The sequence below is a fragment of the Nylanderia fulva genome, unplaced genomic scaffold, assembly GCF_048542155.1.
Source record: "Nylanderia fulva isolate GAGA-0341 unplaced genomic scaffold, ASM4854215v1 Scaffold2, whole genome shotgun sequence".
NCBI lineage: Eukaryota > Metazoa > Arthropoda > Insecta > Hymenoptera > Formicidae > Nylanderia > Nylanderia fulva.
In genome coordinates, this window is record NW_028190263.1 from 5,033,545 (window position 1) to 5,057,159 (window position 23,615).

The window sequence follows — 23,615 nt, forward strand, 5'->3', positions numbered from 1 at the left end:
AAGAAATTATATTTTTTTACAATTTTTTTGCATTATTCGAAAATATCGCATTGCGGCATTTCTTATCGCAAAAACGTTGATAGCTAATATGAATCTGCGACTCTATATCATCACGCAATCTGCTAACAGTATCGCGAAACTTTTAGGTACCCAGCAACTTTAGGTACGTTGTGGAGCAAACGCTGAAAGAGTTCTTCAAAGCGATTCAGGGCGGCAAGGACTCCGAGCAAAGCTGGAAGAAGTCCATCTACAAGGTGATCTCGAGGTTGGACGATCCGGTGCCGGAGTACTTCAAGAGTCCGAACTTCCTGGAGCAACTCGAATGAATCAGGAGGTCGCGTGGCTCTTGCTCTTCGTGGTGCGCGGGCTCGCCTGCGCTCGTCGGCTCCCGATAATCAGGAACGACCAACGAGGAAGGATCGCATCCGCCAGGAGGTACACGTCCTTCGCGTAATGCGTGTTCAGGTATCCTTAAATAACATATCGCAGAAACGAACGTGAGAGAGAGAGAGAGAGAGAAAGAGAGGGAGAGAGAGAAGGCTAGGAAGGGAGAGACACGGACGAAAAAGCCAAGGAACGCGAAGGCACCGTCGACGTCCAAGGGTGACGTCAAGATGCCAACGAAGGATCAGGCTGTGACCGAATCAAACGGGAGAAGAAACACACACATACACTCATACATACATACATACACGAAAGAAAAACATTACCTATGGCGAATCTACGACCGACGAAATTCCAAGGTCGTAAAAATGTCAGCCGAACGTGCTCATCGACATTCCTCTTGTTTCAACCGAACGAGCATAAGAAGGTGATCCTGGGACGAGACGAAGAAGCATCGACGAATACGTGGTCAACGAACGACGAGGATAGATAGCTTTTAGCGTCGATTTTGTCCGTCTTGTTTGTAACGTGTAGGGTAATTACTTTGTTACCGCCTAATTTTACATCACGATAAGGATAGGGACTTAAGGACGAATGACACTGCTGGGGTTGCACTTACAGAGAGAAACAGAGACGTTCGGAACGTTTGCGAGCATATCCAAAAATCAACTAAGTCAAATTTAGAATCGCACGGCGGTTCTTCTTCCGATTCGAATGAGAACCGGAAGTGGAACCTTCGTCGATAAGGAACGATGTAGGACGGGCAGCGAGTACTTCTCGTCCCTCACCGTTCTGTAACAATACGTTTGTAAACGAGGAGAAAAACCTTGTGCTATGAACAATTCCGGATAATTCTACCTTGAGCTCTGCAAGTGGCTTCGGTTTTGCAAAGATCGATGCTCTCTGATAAAACTTTGGAAAAGAAAACTTCCTATCGACGAATGAATGTATAATGACAGTTCATACGTCGATAAGAAGACACTTTTACTGCAATCTGCGTAGCACGCTTCTTTTTTTCTTCAGAAGAAAAGTTTAGTCTTCGTTATAAATACGTTAGTTAAAAAATATGAGGTTTACCTCTCGATGCTTTTCGATTTCAAAGAAATTTTTATTATACGTACGTAATTTTAATTTTTTTTTTTTTCGCGTAAAAATCGATCGACAAGATTCGAAATCGACGTGAAAATGCTTGGCTATTAAATTACAATGCGCGTAATTTAAATCGAAGAAACAATCGTGCGCGCTTATATCGATACCAAAGAAAAGAATCGACTTCACGAGAACTAAATGCGAAAACACCGGACGCATAAATAATCAAGCGATCCGTTTATGGCAATTTCCGCACGAAGAACCTGTTCCTATCTGCCGAGGAAGAGATTCCTACATCCTTTTCGTTCCCCCCGTATTTTTTTTTCCGCTCGCCGAGTACTACTATTTATCGGGCCGATAAAGAGTCGTAGAGAATACATACGTTGCATTGGGAGAAACAGTGCACGGATCAATATATTATACATAGCTGTTTTTATTAATGGTTGATTGTATAAACGAGAGATTAGGCTAATTGTAGTGAGACGAAATTAGGAATAGTATGGGCGACAAAGAGATAAACAGATTAGATGCAGCAGACTTTTTGCTACATGTGGATTGTGGCGTCGTCAGTATTCAAACTGTGTGCGGTAGATAAAAAGAGATTTCAAGACGCTATATAATCGCGCGTATCGCAGTGTGCGTAATTTATAAATAAATATTAGACTCTTTAAAAGCGAAAAAAAGCTGAGAGAGACGGATGTCTTGGCGTGTGATTAAAATAGTGTGAAGAGGACGCGTGTTAGAAGAGACCGCGTCCTCTCCCTTCCTTCTTTTCTTCACTATATTATCATCTACGACCCTCCGACCCACGTACAGACTTTACGTACACGGACACATATACGACCACTTATACAAATATTAATTTGCATCACGCGTACGCACGCGCGCGAACGTGCGAAAAATCAGAGACGGCGCCCTATACTCTTACCAGTGACTCTTTCTCGCGCTAGAAATTTCTGTAGATATAGTATATTACGAGACAGTATAAATATTAGAGATAATTTGAGTGGTAGCGCGAAAAGTGCACATATATTTTAACTTTTATTTTTATCACTATCATTTCCGCTACTACGTGCACTATCATCATTATTATTACTATTATTATTATTATTATTATATTGCTATTATTATATTATTATTATATTATTATTAATATATTATTATATTATTAGACTCACTATTACCTCTTAATACGACAGTTTTAGTATGAAATAATTATTAATATTATTATTGTCAACGTTAGAATTGTCACTTACGGGAATTTAGTTAATTTAAAATTAATCCTACATTTTTGCTCCATATGTAATTTCCACGATGCTTTACCAATTTTTCATCATTACTTTATTTACAAAGGTCAATTCCTTCAACTCCTATACTTTACCTTTCTCAACTTTGCCAAGCTTACCTATCCCGTGCCTGGAATTACGTGCTCTATCTTTAGTTATTATGTATATTTAGTTATTATAATAATAATCACTAAAATTATATCAGTAGTTTATACCAGGCCGTATACACAACCACACGGATATCTTTTTGCAAGCGGTGAGTCTTAACCTAGTCACGAGTCACTATTTTTTAATTGATTAATGGTCGATTTATTGATTATTATTTTATTTATTAATTACGACAATAAAATGAGAAAATGAATTTTATTTGCGTTTCTTTAATTTGGCGTAAACGTCATTTCACTTTTGTTTTTATTTGACTGTTCTACGCCATCCCCTCCCTAAAAAGAATTTGGAAATCGTTACATCGATACAATGAAAAAAGAAAAATATGATTTTAATTTGGCATATTTGGAATATTTTTGACATCCTACCAGACCTATCATATTTTATGTAAAAAATATAATGCACCACTCTTGAATTTGCGATTAGTGAGTGAATTATTTTCAATAAAGATAGAAGCGAGTAGCTTTTTTCGTTCAAACTAGAATGTTCGTTGTTGAATTGAGAAAGTAAGAAATTTTGAAAATTTCAATTTTTATTATAATATAATACGTTAGACTTTGGCCTAAAACTAGTAGCAATTCCTTCGGCGCTGGCCTAAGATTTTGGTCTAAACATTTAGCGAGACAAGAAGGAAATGGAAGAGGAAGTAATGTAGAAAATTTGGATATTATAAAACAAGAGATTATATGATATATATACGCGTTATCTAAATTTGTTTGTCGCAATTTTCGAGTGGCTTGAGGGCATTCGCGTTACAAGATAATGGGCACTGGTAGAAAAATATTCCTCGGATATTTACATTTTATTATTTATTTTAAATTTCTATTAATTCAATTGTATTTTTTAAAAATTGCGTTTTTCTCAAGATCGACGTTATAATTTTATTGGGAAATTATTGATAAAACTTATCTTTACGTCTTTTATGTTTATTTTCAATTGAATTTTAATTATATTATTGAGATTATTTTAATAAAATATATCCTATCCCTTTTCAAATATATCCTATATATATCATATCGATTAAGAAATTATTTAAAAGCTTTGATAATACACCAAAAACTAAAAAGAAATAATTTCTGAAAGTTAATTATATTAACATTTTGCATAAATTGACAATTGATTTTTTATTAGCAAAAAATATAAAACACAAGGATATAATATTCCATATTATCCAAGTATTTTTTATCTGGGTTAATGGAAGACAGTACCTAAATTAAAACGTAAATATGACTTAATACAATTTGATCTGTTCGATCTTTTTGACAGATCTTTAATGTACTTTTCGCATTATTATGCATTACGATTTTAAAAGCTTTGCGCTTTCACGTCGATATGCGTTAATATTTCAGTTATCATCATTTTTATAGCAACAAAACATTACATAACTTTTTACGTGAAATTTCAATATGAAAAAAATGCAATATAGCTACATAGATTATACGCTACTTTAATATTACGCTATTAATATATGAGATAATTCTCTCATCTTTTTTCTTCGATTGTATAACTGCAGTCATAGAAAACAAATTAATTTCAGCAGTAATGAAATTCATCTGAGACCTAAGAAAATAAATTTAAAATTATTCTGTCGTACAGAAAATGATCAGTCCGCTGTTTTAAACATTAACTACATTAAACGGAAAAAGGAACCTTTAAATACACTATAACATTAAATCGACATATTCTAAATACCACAACTTATGATACTTCAATGCTTACAATGCTTTCATTTTTTTTTACCTTGACAATTATTATCGAGAAAATCATGTAACTACACACAACTGAATTTACATATTATTACCGATCAAGCCAATTATCTAACAATAAGCTGATTAAGCCAACTATATCTCGCTTCCACGTTCTTCGGAATATGACCACAAATTTTCGAAAAGTGATAAACGGAAAATTGAACAAAGGCTTTAAGACCAGCCGGTTTTAGATCCCCAGTCGCTTTTGATAGCGGATAAGCTGAAACATGAGAGGAATCTCGTATGGTTATGCTTATTCGTAAAGATCTGAAATGAGAATGAGAAACCGTTACAACGCATAAGTAACTTTCGCGTGATCCTTCGAGGCCATCTACGAATTGAAAAATGGAAGAGTAAGTACAAGTCCGCTTTTATATTTCTCCGTCGACCGAGAATCGAAGCTCCTAGCGCGCGAAGGACAGACCGTGAGACATCTTAAATACGGCAGACGCGGTTTACTCGAGCCAAGTGAAAAAAAAAAGGAGGCTCAGGACAGTGTCTGAGCAAAGGCTAATAAATTAGCGATCGGTGGTTCTCACCGCGAGATTCTCTCCTCGATGGGAGAACCAGCCGCGGATCCTTACCTCCCGATCGATGCTACTGATCCCGATGATGATCTACAATGTCCAACGTGACGTAGAAATCGCGGGACAAAACTGGCGACGAACAGCACGAGCGTAGAGAAAAAAAGGGGCAAATTCTCAACGATTTTACGGATGCGCGTATACAATGAGAATGAATAAAATGAAAAAATAACGAACGTAAGAAAGGCAGACGGCGAGATCGACGAGATGTATGTATGCGAAGGATGTATTAGCGGCGAAGTGACACACACAATTCTCCCGAGGGATGATAAACGAAAGATTAGAGTCGTCGACCGCGTTCACCTTATTAAATACGAAGTTACATATAAATATAGGAAGTCGATCGAGACTCGCCGTTCATTACGTTTATGTAGCGGGGCCGACGCACGGAGAAAATGAGTACACGGGACGGAACGAAATTAAAAAATGAGAGAACGAATATGAGAGAGAGAGAGAGAGAGAGAGAGAGAATGGAAGAAATAATAAGCATACGTACATACCTAAACGCGTAAATTTTAAGGACACGTAAGCAGAAGTAAGTAATAGTATTTAACGTTAACACTTGCAAGCTATTAATTATTATATAAACGATTAACTAAAGATAAAAAAACGAGCGGAAAAGGTCGTATCACGCTGCAGCGGAAGAGGATACCTACTTTAAAAAAAAACACACACTAATAAACTAATTATTATTATATGATTATATTATTATTATTACGATCATTACTATCGAGTTTGAGATTAAGCCGTGATAACAAGAAAAATCAGTGAGAATGGGAGAGAGCGAAAGAGAAATACCGGAGAGAAAGCGAAGGAGGCAGAGTGGGAATTCAAAGTGAAACTCATTGAGAATAATAATTCCTCAAACTATTAGGAGCGTAATTAGGGTATATTTATTATGGCGAATGCGCGATTACGATAGTGGCGCGGTAGTATATACAAAAAAGGGGGGAAGATAAATTTAGGGGGGACAGGAAATTACGTTATCTCCCCCGTTGATGACGTTTCAGCGAGGCGGAAATCGCGTCTTTCGAATTTTCGCGCGCGCGATAGGAACGAAGTGGAGGAGCGAACCCGGGAGAACGACCGAATGTGCGAATGAAACAGAGAGAAAGGGAGAGAGAGAATGTTATATATATGTACACGATGGGAGAAAGAGGGAGAGCGTGAAAATAGAGCGTAAACTATGTTTCTATGTGAGATCGCGTGCGTAAGCCAAAAGAAAGAGGAAAATAAAAAAAAGAAACTGATTGTTGACACCGAGTGAGCAAACTTTGTGTGATAATCTCGTAGTACACGTAGCATGTTAAGTCTACAATACGTTTGGTAGGGGATTATAAGGTGAGAGCGACTTTCGAAAAGTCGGGCAGGAGAACGGGGAATTTTTTAAAATCCGACCGAGGAATCCGAGAGGTCTTCCGAGTCTACCTCCCAACGATGTTTCTAAAAAAAAAAAAACAAAAAAAATCGATCGAGGGCGCGCCAATCCCTCGGCTTTCGACATATCACCGCGTGTATATTATGAATTGTTAATTCGTAATTCTAAGTTACAGGGTGCTCGAGACACGCCGTCGAACTACTCCGGCGTCTCGATTTAACGTAGATTATACATTAAGTTTTCCTCGATAAGCTTGTGAGAACTTTGAGTTGATTTTATACCGATAATTTCGTATCCCCTGACTTTACGATCCAGAACGAGAAGTCGTGAAAAACTAGGATTTTATTTGCAGGACGATAGCGAGCACAGTCGATACTCCTGTCTCGCGACTAATATATCTTTAACTTTTTACGGTCCACGCGAGATCACATTATTATTTCAGAAAGTTAAATAAAATCTTTGTGAGTTAAATCAGGGTCGTTAAATAAAGTGTTGATTAGCAATGGTGATTGATTTATCGAGAATTCGTCATGTGTCGTATACCACTATTTTAATTATGATTAATATATTATTTGAAATTATTAGTTATTAATTACTACTTATATATTTGAAGGTTGCATTATTGATCAATTTTTTCATCTCGTTACACTTTTTTATATTAACTATACCTAATTGGTTAACTTAATAATTGTACGTGATAACTTTTTTTAAATAAATATTTATAATTTGTAGACCGTGAAAAGCTAACGCTTTAATAACACTTTATACATATTTTAATTTCTAAGCAGACGTCGGGAGGCTGTGCATACTCCAGCTCCCGGCTTGGTGACCTTACATACAACACAACGCGCACGTTTCTCGTCTTGAATCGTGAATGTCAATTGTCGGAAATTTCTGTCACAATAATGTCTCGCTCAAGATTCAAGAGCGTCGAAAAGAGCACCTCTCGGAAAATCCGTAGCAGTCGGGCGTTTGGGGATGGGTGGGCGACGAGGGATGGAAGGGATGGCGATTAATGGGAGAAAGAAAGATGGAAACCGACGAAATTGTGGATGGTGTAGAAGCGTGTAGGGAGCCAAGTGTCCTTGATGCGACCGTCGTTGAAGCCACGAAATCTCGCGATCTCAACAGGTGATCTTTTTTGTTCGGACGAGTTGAACCATGCAGGGAGATAAAAGCGGATCGAAGATAATGAGAGACGCAAACGAATAACATGCACGGGGAAAAAGAGTCACGACTGAGAAGAAATCTATGCGAATTGCGATTTCGGACTGAGTTCGGAGCCACGGGCAAAAGACGTTCGGCGCAAACCGATCCTAGCTGAGAGAAAGAGATGACGAGTGAAAGGGTATGTTAGAGTGAGTGAATGCGAGACGGAGTGATAGACAACGAGCGAAAGGGACAGAATGAAAGACGGAGTCGAGAGACGAGGAGTGAATGTGCTAAAAAAATTGCTAAAAAAAAGGTGAAGAAATTATACAGAGAGAGCCGACCTCCTTGCCTACCGGGAGGTCCGCATATATGTATTGTAAAGTCAAGACTAGTAAATGATAAAATTAGGAAAAAGCGAAGTTTTAAGAGGAGAAATTATTAGGCCAGTTTGTAAATGTAAGTTATTACGGAATTTTCTCCCCTCCCCACCCTTTCGTGCACGATACTTTTGGCAAATCTTTCGCGAGTGTGAATGCGGAGAGGTAAGCGCGAATGTGAGAGAGAAGACGGGAGATAGAAAAATATTTATACATGAGCGTGAGAGAATATCTGAAATTACGTATGATTCGGATGAAGAGAGGACAGAGAGATCGAGGCAGAAAGAGATAAAGAAAGAGCAATCGGACACGCAATCTGGTCCAGCACGATCCGACGTTCGACTCAATAAGAAGAGATGCAGGGAAAAGAGAGAAAGAGAGAGAGAGAGAGAAAGAGAGAAAAAGAGAGAGAGAGAGAGAAAGAAGAAGAATCGAGAGGCAGGCAACGCGCACATCAAGAATGGCAGATATCACAAATGTCATTATCCATCCAACCCTTCGGCCACCGAGAATATGAGAAACAGTGAGTGTAGAACAGTGAATTTTGGCCAATCCTGCTTGACAGAAAATTGGATTATTTTGATCTTGCCTTCGCTTCCAATCTATATGTGTGTTTAGTTTAACACATATACATATACAATACTCCGTATATTCACATATTATCCAAACGCTCGTAACATGCTCGCAGTTATCCCCGCGCTCAATTCGTATATCTATCATCTAACGGTTTTCCGCTAATGTGTTAAAACTCTCTTGAATAATGGACATCAATGTTTCGTATTTAATATAAAAATATTTCTTCTTACCGTCTGCAATTCTTATTGCGACCCTGCGTCGCGCGTGAATCAAGAGAAGAATGAGAGACAGTGAGAGAGTGGCAATCAGAAAGAGAGTGTGAATTGTATGCACGCGTGTACCAGAGAGAAGCACACACGAAATAAGAATGAGAACATGTAATGCCTGTATTCCTGGAATATATTACTTGCGCATACGTCTCAACCAACAGTCGTGTTAGATTATACGTATTATCGTGTAGGGAATCTCGTAGGTGTATTAAGACAAAAAAAAAAGAATAACTTATTTAGTAACGAAGAAGAGCAAAGACGAGGACTAGCAGCAAGCAACAAACAACAGTAAACCTACGTTGATGTGTGAGGATGTGAGCTAGATCGCCGCGTTGAGTCTAACTTGAACTCCTCGGAGATGTACAACGCAGACCCTCCAGAATGAGGTGAAAGGGCGCACGACTGTCAGCCTTGTCGGCCATCTTCGTCACTTCGTCTAAATCGAGACGATCAAAAACGTCGAAACGTTCGCGTCAATTAATTCTGTAGATAGCAGCAACGAAAAAAATAAAATAAAATAAAAAAACTCTTCCTCTACATTAAAGTAGCACGGGCGAAAAGAGGTTCGAAGGACGATAAAATTTATGTCTCCTACGAGCGACTTAGCCGACGTAACGGGGCACAAAGCGGAATGAATGACGAAGTTGGCGACTTGCTCGGTCGGCTGGAACGTCTTGTAAGATATTGTGGGAATTGTTTTTCTGCGCCCCGCGAGAGTCCGTTTTCGGTCCAAGACGGGGCACCATTCACACGAGCCAGTACATTTTAGGCCGGAAGTTCTGTCTTTACCCGCTGATGCTCTCGCACTAAGAGAGAAAGAGAGAGAGTGTATGTACATTCCGATTACATATATATATATATATATATATATATATATATATATATGTATGTATGTATATATTGTACTTGGAATCTTTATTTCATACAGTCCACACAGAAAGGCTCATCACAGCCGATATACCCTCAACCGTTTCACACTCCATTTATTTATGCAAAAGTCACGCGATAGAAAAAGTTTACGTTGTTGCGCTTACGGTTAGTACTATCTAGATAATGAAACTTTTCTCGGGGAATCATTAATATGCCAAGAAATATTAAAGAAATATTTAAGAAAAACATTTGAAAGAAAAGTACACTGAGCGGAGAGACTGTTGAACGCACAAATTATTGCAGAAGGCAATCATATTTTTGTCTCGGCAAATTTTGCACCAACTTCACTTATTCCTTCACGTGACTCTCTTAAAACCGGGTTTAGTTGCAATAACCACGTACTGTATTGTGATCGCCAGGTCTTCACCGGCGATACAATTGCGCATCATTGTACCTGGACTCACTCAGGAGAGACAGAACTTCGGACGAAGAGAAACCTGACTACTTTTATACATACATTACGATGTTTGATGACTATACCACTTTCGACGCGAGAATTCCTTTCGTACCTTTTACCGGCGTTTTTCTGGGTTCATTTTTGGCACGAAGAACAATTTTGTTAGTTGATTGCTAAACTTTGGTTGCGCACAAGACGACACACAGAGAGTAGAGCAAGAAGGGCGCATATGCGCGCGCGCGCATATATCCATCGTTGCGATATCTACCTGTTTCGAAAATGTCAAAAGATTTCGAAAGCCAGGGTGTATACGCGCACCGACGCGCATCTGCGCCTCATTGCGGCGAAGAGTGAAAAAATTCCGTTTTTTGGCAGACACCAAAAAAAGCAGCTCCTAAAATGCGAGCCGCGCGCGAGAAGACGCACGTCAAGTTTTACGGGCGTCTTCTCCCGCGAGTTCTCGAAGCCACACAACAGATAGTGCTCAGCAAGGCGATAAACATCGATCGCGATGCAGCACACCCACACACACGCGTACATTTACACACACACGCATGCACGCACGCACAAGTACACACATTAAACACACGAAACATGCACACAGATACATGCAGTTTCGGCCAGAATCTAAAAGACACATCAAGGAAAAAAGTACAAGTTTATCACGTTGCGCCTTAACGTTAAAATTAAAAGTTGATCAAAAGAGATGAAAAAAGTGAAGCGTATTCTTAACCAAAATCGGCCTTAGTATATACTTTTCCAGGGTACGTGGAAAACACAGGACGGGCGACTTTCCTTCTACGACCTATTTCCACGCCAATCCTCAACTCTTTAGATTATATAAAAAAAAATGATATAAATATTATATAATATATATATAATATATATATATACAATATAATTATATTCCGCCGGCGGTGGGAAGTTTCGAAACCTCGCAGCTAACTCAGCAAACCACCGAACCATCGAAAAAAAATTTTAAAATTAATAGATCTCTCCGTTCCCGCCGCGTCAGGTCGGATTCGAAATTTTTCGCGGTTCGTGTCCACGATATCGACGAACGAAAGAAAAGCACGCATCGTGGACGCGTTAACCCGGTCCTCCAAAAAACCCCTACCTCCCAAGCCTGGAAAGTCGCTCGTCTTCGCTTGCACGTCCCGATGTACCCCACACTCCCCGCAAGGTGTTCCCCTCCAAAAAAAAAGAGAGAAAAGCTAAAAACGAAGCAAAAAGACACACCTATCCGGCGAGAAGGCGAGCCTTTCTCGCGCATAGAAGAAAAACACTTCCTGCATGTAACAAAAAGAAGCGACGACGCGAGTGGACGGGTCACCCGGGATTATAGTGTAAGGACGCTCGTTGCTATTAAAGTAAAGCAAAGACGATGACGTGGAATGGAAGAGAGGAAGAAGCGGAGAGACAACTTTTTGATGCGGAAGATGGACGACTGTGTCGACTCGCCGTTCCCCGGGGTCTCCCGGGGGCCGATGGCAGAAAATTCGCTGAAAATCCGAGAGACTCGAAGAGCGATGTACCGAGGATGCACACGCGCATACATACGCGCTGAAGGAGGAAGATCGTATCATTATCTCGTCGCGTATATCCGCGGTATTCCTTGCCATCCATATCTCTTTTCACGAGCGTATCTTCGTGAGACTCGACTCTGTGACGATCGAGATGGAGAGAGAGAGAGAGAGAGAGAAAGCTAAAGAAAAAAAAGAAAAAAGAAAAAAGATCTACATTGTACGCTACCAGAAAATAATCTAGCGCAACGACGCATTCGACGAGGCTATGCACATATAAATAGTATTACAATTGTTGTATGCATAATATATTTCACATGAGAGAAACACACATCACTGCTTTAAAACTGCGTGAACAAAAATGGAAACTGTATTTAAAAAATATATATATATATACATATGTAAAGCGATATTTATCGCGCTCGAGCAACAATAAGGAATAAAGTGAAGCGCAATATTTCAAATTGATAAGAATTTTCAATCCTTCACGAAAAAAACGAGACATTCGCGTTATTCGTGTTTGTATTTCACTCTCCAAGCGATCACTTTGATTATTCAGCCACGCGTATATATTGCATATATTAGATTTTCAAGCAAACTAAACGACGACGATATAATATGGACTAATGTTGTGAGATTTACGGCAATTGCCATAATTTCTCAGACGACTATTTTTACCGAAGAATTATCTAATCATCGCGATGTAAAACAAGACGACGCAATATAAAAATCCCGATACCTTCCACTGAGAAAAACGAACAACAAGATCCGAGTAAACATAGTATACTATTCAGAAATCCGAAATATTGAAATATCAAGTATTAAAATCGACAAATCAGAGATATTGGACACACACTTACACGCACGCCGGATGATAGCGTACTCCGATTAAAACACGCATAAATAATAAAGAGCATCGTAACGAATACGTCGGAAAGCGCTCTCGGAAAATACGATGTGCCTCGACCCACCCGTGATGCCTCGCAAAAATTTTCCAATTTCATAATTACGGGATAATTACGGGAATCATTACTGCTAATTCGGCCAATCGTAAATATATCGTCAACATGGGGATTGTTATTCCAAAGAGCGCGATAATAACGGCGTTTCGTTAATGACGACACATCGGATGCAAGTGCTGCGCATCACTTAATCAATATGGACACACACGGCTTACTTATTATATCGATACCTCATCAATCGATCCTACTTTTCTGCGCTAATTTCAAGATTTTACCACAATATACTCCGCCAGACAGACACGTCGAACATCAGATCGACACCGGTTTTCAGTTTACGCCATCTGTGTATCGAGATTCCTTCGTTAAATAATTCGGTCTCAGTTTTCCCACAAGAAGTTACAGATTTCACGACGATGTAATACAGAATTAATGCAATTAACGATGCGTCGACAAGAAGGAAAAATCTTCTCGTCGCAGAATGCCATACATACAATACAGTCGATTGAATAAAATAGTATAACAGAACGATAATGCCATAGTAACGACTTGAGTTTCCACGTCAAATACACGCTGTACACGCAGTACATATTTTACCGATGGACGGTGATTTACTTAGTAGTGCGGCGGCATTACGATTCAAAGTGACGCGCATCGTACTTCCGAAGATAGATATTGGGAAGGATCGGAAGAGAAAAAACACAGACAGGTGGGACGAGATCGCACGCAAAAGCCACGAAGAACGAGATAAAATGCCACGCGTCGGGACGAGAGAAATGATCATTGGTCCCGTGAGATAAGCAAAGCGTACCAACGCGACCAAAGAAGGAAGTAAAGTAAAGGAAAAGAGAAAGAGATAAAAAGTAAAAAAAGAAAAAACAAAATAGAGAATATAACAAAAATTCCACACGGACACAACCGTGTGAACCGACGCAGGCAGAGTTAAAAAAAAAAAATGCCCAAGACATTGACTTGCGAAACGAATCAGACCTTGCCACTTGCAATTCGTTGAAGACGTGACGCGTTTCTAAGAACGCAATTCGCATAACGTAAAGAAAGTGAGAAGAAAAAAAAGAAGAGAGCGGGTACGTAAGAGAAGGAGAGAAAGGACGGGAGCGAAAGAGGAGTGTAAAAGGGAAAGAGAGAGTATGAGTGACACATAATAAAAAAAAAGGAAAAGGAATCACTGGAGATCCGCTATTCGACTTTCTGATTTTTCGCAGATTTTCGCGCGGGACAACAGGTGCGTCCCTTCCGAGACATCAACCTGCCCCCCGTGACAACCCGCAGGAGCCAGCTCATCCTCCCAACGCCCCTCCCGTGATCCTTCCCCACGTGAACAAGGTTTGCTTCCAATCCGTACGCGTTATCGAAAAAAAAACCTAATAAACTATAAACTACCTAACAATAATAATTAAACGATAAAGGGGTTAAGAGTATCGATTAATTGAATTATACCTAACGATTAATTAAATAATTAATGAGTAATGATACATAACGATAATACGATTAATGATATATAGTATAAACGGTACGAGAGGCAACCCGGTACACATGGTGGCTAAAAAACCATCCACCGAGACGGGACGGTTCTGCTTCATCGAGCGTAAAGGGGTGTATCGACCGTGCGTGGGACGCTTTTACGGCGGCTGTTATATCCGATGCTATACCTTGAGCTCTTCTGTCCGAACGTGCGGATTCGCAGCAGGAGTCGATCGGCACACTCCGTCAAGTCCGGACCGGCAGAATCCACCCATTTATCTCGTCTCGCGTGGTCGTTTCTTACCCATCATTTATACGCGCTAGCTTGTAACTTGAGACTTAAGTATAATGAGATACACATACGAGGAAGAAAGACACACACATACACACAGCATTAATGATACCTAATGATATGATTATATTATTGATATAACTTACGATTATGAAGTATCCTAGTGGTATTATACGACGACATAGTTGATTGATCTGTTTAATATTGAATGTCTGTAGATCACGGAGCGTTTGGAACTCTATGCTATCCGTCGAGAGTCCTATACAAGTCCACCCATAAACTCCCTCTCTCCTCACCCCCTACCCCCTTCCCTTTCTCTTATCAATATAATAACCGATCACAATCCACTCCAAAGACATCACAAAACTCTTAACATAAGTGGAAATATTATACCCCGTTTAGAACCGAAATAAGAGATGGGTGCTAAACGAAAAAAAAAAAAAAAATCATATTGAACCGTTAAATTCGATAAAGTTAAATATTGGTCAGAAGTGTAAAAAGAAAATGTTTAGAGGTGGCTAATAACCCTCCGTTTGAAACAAGAAAACTGGAGTCCGCGCGGAGGTGCGTTAAAGATTTGATCATCGCGAGGAAAACGTAAGCTACTGCAAGATATAATTCGCATTTATGAATCGCGAAGCGTAATCTTTCTATGGAGAATCATGTAAGAGACGCACAATATCGTTAAAACGAGTTTTCAGTTTTACGTTCTCCAGCAACGCACAACGCAACATACAGATAGTATCGTCAGACTCTATACCGGTTTTATGTTCCAAATTCAATCAATTCACGCAAGAACAGTACGATAGTAACAAGGAAGCTACTCACAGCTCCTTTCTTCCGTCTCTTGCTGAGATCACAAACATGAAAATAACGCTTCGACGTAAAACGAGAAAGATTATTTCAAGTTTACACGTGATGTAAATATGCTGACTGACAACGAGAAATTTTCAGCAACCCAGTACAGTACAGTAAGAATACTGATACCTATCGAACTAATATGCTACATATCTACGACATAATCACAATGAGAAATATCCTTCGCATCTACGACTATTCGATATCGCAGTAGCATATGATAATCACGTGAATATAACGCATCGAAAAAAAATGTATGAGAAAAATCTACCGTAATGGATGTTTTTCTCGATAGAATGCGGAAGAAAAAAACCCTCCGCGCGCAAATAATCGTTTGGAAGAAAGCGAAGGCCCGAGATATGCAGAAGAAAGCAAAAGGCTTAGAAGAGAAACAATTCTATGAGAAACACTACCGAGCCCTCTGCCTCTGTTTTTAAGCACGCGTACCCATGTGACGTCCATCGACGAGAACCACGCATTAATATTGACGCGCGCATCGAAACATTATATACGAAGATAATATGTAGAATTATTGTTGTCGCAAGAGAGAGGAAAGCCAAAAAAAAAAAATAATAATAATAATAATAGCGTCTGCGAGACAGACGCGACGAATCATATTCTTCTCGATCGACGTCTCCAATCATAGGTTCGCCTGATTGTTGAGTTTAAGTTTTCTAGTGAGTATGGTAGACGCAGAGAGCGACTGGGAGTTTGATTCGCGTGGAGCCGGCAAAAACTGGGATATATTTCCCTTAAATCGTCGCCTCGAGAAAAAAATGTACGCAAAAGCCGCTCTCTCGCCGATCTCTCCAGTCGCCGAGATTTTTTGTACATTCCGCAATAGCTTAAGTGCCGCTTCGATTTTTATCGACCTAGAATGTGTTTTTTCGTATTAACGATGTTTTATTGCTAATAAGTCTTTTTGAACACGTTGAGTGCCGCGTCAAGAGGCGCGTTTTCTTCCTTCGAGTTTCGCGTCGAGCAAAAATTCCGATACTCTTCGTCGTGATCTCATAACACGCCTCCGTTATGTACAAACGATAATAAGGTAGTTAAATGCGTTCTGTTGTTTCTCTCGCCCAGGGTTAAGTTGTTGACATATGTACGTTGAACACGGCGAGGCCGCTACTACCATGAACGGAGAATTAATTGATCGTTCGTTCTGTTTCTCAAAGCTAATATAACTCGCTTTGTATAGTTCGCTAGTATAATTCGGGAGGAGACGCGCACTTGTACCGGCACTCATCATCCGTTTGGAGAAATCCGCGTATTCGGAGAAATCCACCCGACTGTTGTATAGATTACGCCGTTATCAGAGGGTGTCACGGACAAAGTAGGGGAAAAGCAGTATTATCGATTTAGATACGATCTCCAGGAGCCACGCATAAATATAAAAACGCGGAACTGTAAACACGAGCGCATCGATCGATCGAGAACGATCTCGAGATTCCTCTTGGCGAGAGTCTTTGCGTTATTTCTCTCCGAGAATGAGACGCCACGTCTTGTCGTCGAGGAATAAATCTCCGAATCAATCTCTGAATTATACCTCAGGTATATCGTTTAACTCAGAGACGTCTTCAATCGTTCGAGATCGATCGAAGCGACGGTTTCCGGTTCTACGCTCTTCCACGCCAGTGTGCAATGTTTCCCTCTCCGACAAAATTCTTCAAAGTGCAGAGAATAAAAGAGTGATACATTCACATGTAAACACGTACACACACATTATATACGCATCACGATACACGCAGACTCTTCACGTTTGTAATCCTAGTGCTCGGAGTTCGCGAGTGAGCGGCACGATTTTGAATATCCGTCGAAGATCACGTTGGGTTATATAATAATACACACGCTATCAGGTTTGTTACTCACAACAAACACGCGGCAGACACGATCGAAGACAATCCACTCTGGATTATGCGATCGTTCGATCTGTTTTAAGTTTGTCTTCTTTCTCGCAAGGATGTAGCAAAAATAGGTATATACCGATATATGCGATCGTCGTCGATACTCCGATGATCGCAAACAGACTACAGAGCTAGAGATTTCACAAATACAATTTGTATATTATATATATACTCAGGGAAATATTTTCAAGGTTCTCCACTAGATGAAATGCCTTAGTTACAGATATCACATAAGCGCATGTATATTTCTAATTATTTACACGCTGATTCTTGCGAGCAACAGCAAACAATAGCCATACTTGACTCTTCGACGTTTCGGCATAAACTACCAGTTTTAATTTTCCAAAATCTTTCACCAAAGTGATCTTGGACGAAATCGTAAAATCGACGTCGCGATCGACACGCGCGTAACTTCCGGGCACGAAATACCCCGAAGACCATTGTGTTTGGCCTGGGCAAAGTCAGGCGAGCGTCGGGCCGGCTCTCAATTTTGAAATAGCCATTTCGACTTAAGCGAAAAAAATGAACAGACCCCCAAAACCCGACGCAATAGACGAAGGCAACCGGATCAAAATAACTGTCACATGAAACAACAGTTTCTCGCGCGGGGCCCGGCCGCGGCCGCCACCAAGATATCTCCCGCTTAAGATTACCCCGTTCTTCTCCTAGCCTGTCCCCCCTCCCGCCCTTGTGTCCGTAATTGCCCCGCGCTAGCAACGGGGGTGCATAAGGCCCCCGTGGGCCCGCAGCAAAAATACGCCAGGCTCGCCGCGGCCACGTAAAGGACGTGGATTCGGGTCCCGCGCCCACTCTCACTCACAGCACACACTGGGCCGACTCGTCCGATAGAATGTGCCTTCAGTGTTGATTTTATACGAAAAAAATACTAAAATTATACAAAGGGGCCCGACATAGACCGAACGCCCACCCAAAGCCTGACTGGTGCTCGCCCGCTGCCCGTTAATTTCGTCCCTTAAGCCGGCTATATCATACACCAAATACAGAACAGAAACAGAGAGTTCGCGCGCGACACCCGACCATCGTCGTCGAGAGGATCCGTCACAATCAGGGCGTCTGAGATAAGGGATAGCGAGAAGGGAGAGACGCCCTTGTTCAAATATCTTCGCGGTACATAATACGACGCGGCGAATGTCAAGAGTTCGCCTCTATTTACTCTGTATCGGGACCATGCGTAATAAAAATATATCGAATCTTAGGGTGACGCACATTCTGTCTTTAATCTGACCGCACGTAGACATACCCAGTGAGTGGTCACGACGTATCTTGGCGCGTTTCCGGATGAATCCGCGCACGATGACCTACCGCGATGCCTCCTCGATCTCGCCTTGGTAAATATTTGGGCGCACGCTGAACGGGAGGACAACGGCTATCCCATGGGCATTATCGTCCTCGCGTGACACTCGTACGCTTAATAACAAGAATACCTCCGAGATCGTCGAGGCACGTGTTGCACGTGGCACATTACGTATAATGATAACGCATGTGTCGCGATCTTGTTAAAGCTTCGTGTACGCAGCTCGGCCGGAAACGCGCTCGAAACGCATCCTCGGAAGTGTCCGATCCTCTCGACTGAAAGAAGAAGATATGAATATTCGCGCGCGTGTTCATATGAGACAAAACTATTGACACACAAACACTTATATATGCACACGCATGCACATACCATCTATCCACGCCCTAACGAAAAAAAAAAAAGTATTTTGGTTCGTGCAAGGAGTTCGGAACGCTGCTATGCACCGATAATACACACGTATATTGATTAAATGCAATTACTATGCGATAAGTATAATTACATAATATATATGTGTACTATGGTCTCTCCCACTCCCCATCAAACTAACCCGCGAGTCGTGAGTCGATCTCGCGACGATCGGCGATCGTCGAGAGCGCGCGCTGACGACGCTTCCGATCCGCAACCGGATGCATCGCTCGGGGGATCGAGCGACGTTTTTGCGTCTACACCCTCGCGGCGATCGCCCGGCATCGTCCGGAATCGATCCCTCGGCGCTGTCCACACTCACCGATCCCCAAAAAAACCCCTTAAGACTTCCCAAATACAAGCGTAGAATTTAACCACATTAACTATGAATGACGAAAGCTACGTAAGAGCTAACTAACTAACTACAATTAAACTTACTTAATTATTAACAATTAAACAAACAGTAAAGCAGTATAAACAGTAAACGCCCAGTAATCATTGAATTGTGTGTCGACAACTACATAACTAACTACCTACCGTATATCGAAGTAATAGCCGTATGTAAAAGGAAAGAAAAAAAACTTGTATTCTACCAGTTGTATCAGCCAGTCCAGTTCTAATAAGCAAGCGATTAAAAGTAACCCGATATCCGGTTTTAAGTCCCGCTCACCCTCCTCCATTCCCCCTTTACCCTTCCCCCGACCCTTCTTCAGTGGATCATTCGATTTTACCTACGTTTATTCCGAATATAATTGCCCTCGATCGATTACCGATTATCCCAAGGATCCCTTCCTTCTCTAGCCCCGTATCTAATAACCATCCATGAATCTAATCGCCATTAATCCCCATCCCCCTCCTGCTCACCGTTCAATTAATCCTCCGGAAAATATAATCCAGTCAGTATAAAGAAACCCCGCGCCGGATAACGTATTTATCATTAGTGTTTTTAGTAGACAGACTTATAATGAAAAGGACTTCGTTTACGATTGTACGCACACGTGTGGGGAGACCATGTAACTTTAGCTCCGCCGCTCATAAAAAAAAAAATGCCGTCCGAGCGCCCGCGATCGGCGAGTTCGCGCCGGACGAGTTTGCTCGACCATCGAGTTTGCACGACGATCGGCACCCGAGGGAGGAAGTCGAAGAGAGGTCGCCGTCCTGTTCCCCGCGGGATCGGACGGGATGACGTCGAGCGTCGATCGGCGCGTCTCCCGCGACACGACCAGGTCATCGAGCACCGATCGCGAGCGCGGATGCGCGAACGCCCCGAAATAACAACCACCACCAGCTGGTGTTAGCAGCTAGCGCCCCTTTCAACCCCCTTCTTCCCCCAACCCCGTCTACCCTCTCGCCAGTAACCAAAAAAAAAAAAATAATAATGTCCCTCGACGTCCTCTTTCCACCTTAACCGGAAACACCAACTATCCCGCTGACTTTCCCTTCTCTCTTCCCCCTTTCCCCCGCGCCCCTATCCGTTATCCAATCGCAACCCCTCGATTCCCTACGTGTTGTATTATCCGTTATTTTCGATATAATATTATATATAGTATACTAATGATATTTAATGATAATACGACGATGATAAGGTATGGGAGACGTTTGGTCACACACTAATAGGACACCACACGGATTACTACGCCATCCTCACACGACCATTCGATCGACACGGGACAGAGACATTTTACACGGGGACACGAATATATAATACACCGGCACACGCATACGTATACACAGTACAGGTACCAGCAGTAATAGAACAGACGTAACAGCAGAAATAAAAAATTGATAAACAGAACACTAGTTGCCGTGCAGTTTGTCAACAAAAAAAAAATAATAATAATAATGGTAACCACCGACCTACCCGCGGGTCCGCTTCGTTCTTGCCCCGTGAGACTGGGTCGCGCGTTCCCCGGAGAGGGACTCGTAATCGTCTCGAGAAACAAATCGAAGCGAATCAACGTTACGGGTTAACGCGCGCGACTCGGGCTTAACGACCGGGGCTGAATCTGCCTCAAAGCGTAGCTGAACATTTTTGTACAGGATTTAAACAGGAGATGCAATTAACTGGATGTAAAATCTTGAGTTACAGAGCAGCACTATACATACCACACAGATGATGTATATATTTTTACGTTACAGAATATGCCTGAGCTCTTAACAGACCAGGCGCCATAAGACTGGTTCTCATTTCCCATGACAATGCGTATATACATGCCACATAAACTTAACAAGAAAAAAAAAACAGATCCTATATTGTAATGATAAAACTTAATGATATTTGTATACAGTATACCGCCTGGTGCCGCCGCGACACGGCGACCAGTTTTAACACACACGCCATGGTCAACGAGACTGGGGCCCGCCCGCTCGCAACACAGTGAAAATCGGATGAGACTAGATATCGGATTCGAGAGAGAGACTAGACTCGCGGAACGGGATCGGAGAATCGGACGGGAGAGTCCTGTTGAAAATCAAAACGATCTGTATCGATCGATGCGCGTCCGTCCCGATGCGCGAGTCGAGCTACCCTCTCGAATCGACACGGCGCGATGACAAGATCCGTAAGGCCGTGCGTAAATATACAAGGGCGAAGAAAGTGGAGAGAGAGAGAGAGAAAAAAAGAATGGGAGAAACACAGAATTAGGCCCACGAATTCGCGATAACCCGTGCATTTTACACACCGTGGAAATTAACATCCTGATTTTCTCATTAGGCCGTTATGCCCATCGAGCTGTATTAAACTCGTGTCGAAAAATCGAATAAAAAAAAAAATAAAATAAAAGAAAATGAGCAAGCGGTAGCGCAAACCGTGCCGGCTATCTCACGAGAACGGTTTGCGAAGGGATGTAAGACGATCACGCAGCCCGGGAAGTGTTGCTTGCGGGTACCCCGATAGAAGCATAACGCGGGTAGGAGTTTCTAAACAAGAATTCCTGACGTGTCCGAGTGGCCCTCGGCGACTCGGCTCGCGGGAAGGTCCTAATTTTCCAAAAACAAAAAAAAAACAAATTTAAAAATAACGAAACACTAAATCCATACTCCCCGAGGCTCGTCGATCGATCGGCGCGATCGATCGAACGATCGAGTCGGCGAGACGGCTTCGACGCGATCGATGCCTCTCCATCGACGAGACAAAAAATATAAAGAGCAAAAGTACGGGCCTAAACGACGAGAGTGTACAGTGTACTCCCGCGATTCAGCGCGCAATCGATCCTCTTCAAGAACACCTCTCGTCCGCCGATCGGCCGATTCTCTCGCGTCGATATAATCGACGGGCCGGGGAGATATTCACGACACACGTTTGAGTTGCAGTGCAAGCGAACATCTGTAGAGCCATATACGTATAGTATGTTGTTGTATCTTAAATGATGAAAATGATGACAATTAAACGTAGTAAGTGTACATTTTTATAAAGGTCGCGGTTGCATTTCGAAAGATAAAAAAAAGAAATACGTTAGATGCGGCAGACAAAAATAAAGGGGCGACATATTCGTAGCGAGGAATCATGATAATAATATTAATTTGAAAAAACGTGAGAGAAAGGGAACGAAACGAGCGAGAGAGAGAGAGAGAGAGAGAGAGAGAGAGAGAGAGAGAGAGAGAAAGATAACACATGATCGTGAGAGTGAGAATGTAAGAAAGAGCGAAAGCGATGTCGAGTGCGAGAATATGAAAACGCGTGACAGAGCAAGAATGCGATTGTGTGAGCGCGATATGAACATATGAGAGCGAAGTGAGAGACGAAGGGAGGAAATGACGAAATGTCAACAGAGGTTGAATCCTACTATCGCGATTGATACGGCTCGGTCACCGGCGATCCCGTCCGTAACGGATGCAAGTAACGTTTAGATGTATAAAAGAAAAAAAAGAATTAAAAGATATCGAGACTTTATCTATCCTCTCGTGGTTTTTAGGATGTTCTAAAAAAAGTTATTGTAAAAAAAAGAGAGAAAACGAATGATCTATTATAGAGGGAAAGGGTAGAGAGTGCATTGGGAATATATAGTGAGTGTTTCTTGCGGAAGTGTGTACCTTGGAGGAACGAGTAGACTGTATGCGAGAAAGAGGTGGCGAAACTGAGAGAAATTTTATTGTACATTTTTGGAGAATGTTTCGGTCGTCCGGTGACCGTGCCTCGATCTCGATGTGGGCTCGAAATTTTCGGGAGCGCCAAAAAGGAATGACGCGCGAGGGAAAACATCGGTGATCCCTGGAGATGGGAGATTTTTACTCGATTGTCAGCTCAGGGGTCACGAATATGTAAATGTCTTTCCTCGCGATGGCATTCGGAGACAGATCTAAATTTCCTCATCGCGGTCCACAAGTCGCGTGTGACGTTTGCGAGATTTCTCAGGAAAACGGTGGAGGAGGAATCAAAGGGGTAAAACTCGTGAACGTTAAATACGTGTAGAAAAACGAAAGACGTACGGTCCCTCTGTCTACAGTGCTCTCGTTCATTCGAGCCGCAATACGCTTGTTTCGATTTCGATAAAAAAAAAGAAAAATAACAATAAACGGCGATTATGTCTCTTTTATATATTT

General features: G+C 41.6%; 1 protein-coding gene across 2 annotated transcripts in view; it reads left to right on the plus strand.

Moving 5' to 3' along the window:
• The window catches only part of LOC114942914 (homeobox protein prospero), a 49,560-nt gene extending 25,945 nt beyond the window's left edge, over positions 1 to 23,615 (plus strand). For both annotated transcript variants that reach the window (XM_029318396.2, XM_029318397.2), the window contains exon 5: positions 147 to 23,615. In XM_029318396.2, coding sequence (XP_029174229.1) covers positions 147 to 326 — 180 coding nt within the window. In that variant the 3' untranslated portion in view covers positions 327 to 23,615. The remainder of the gene's footprint in view (positions 1 to 146) is intronic.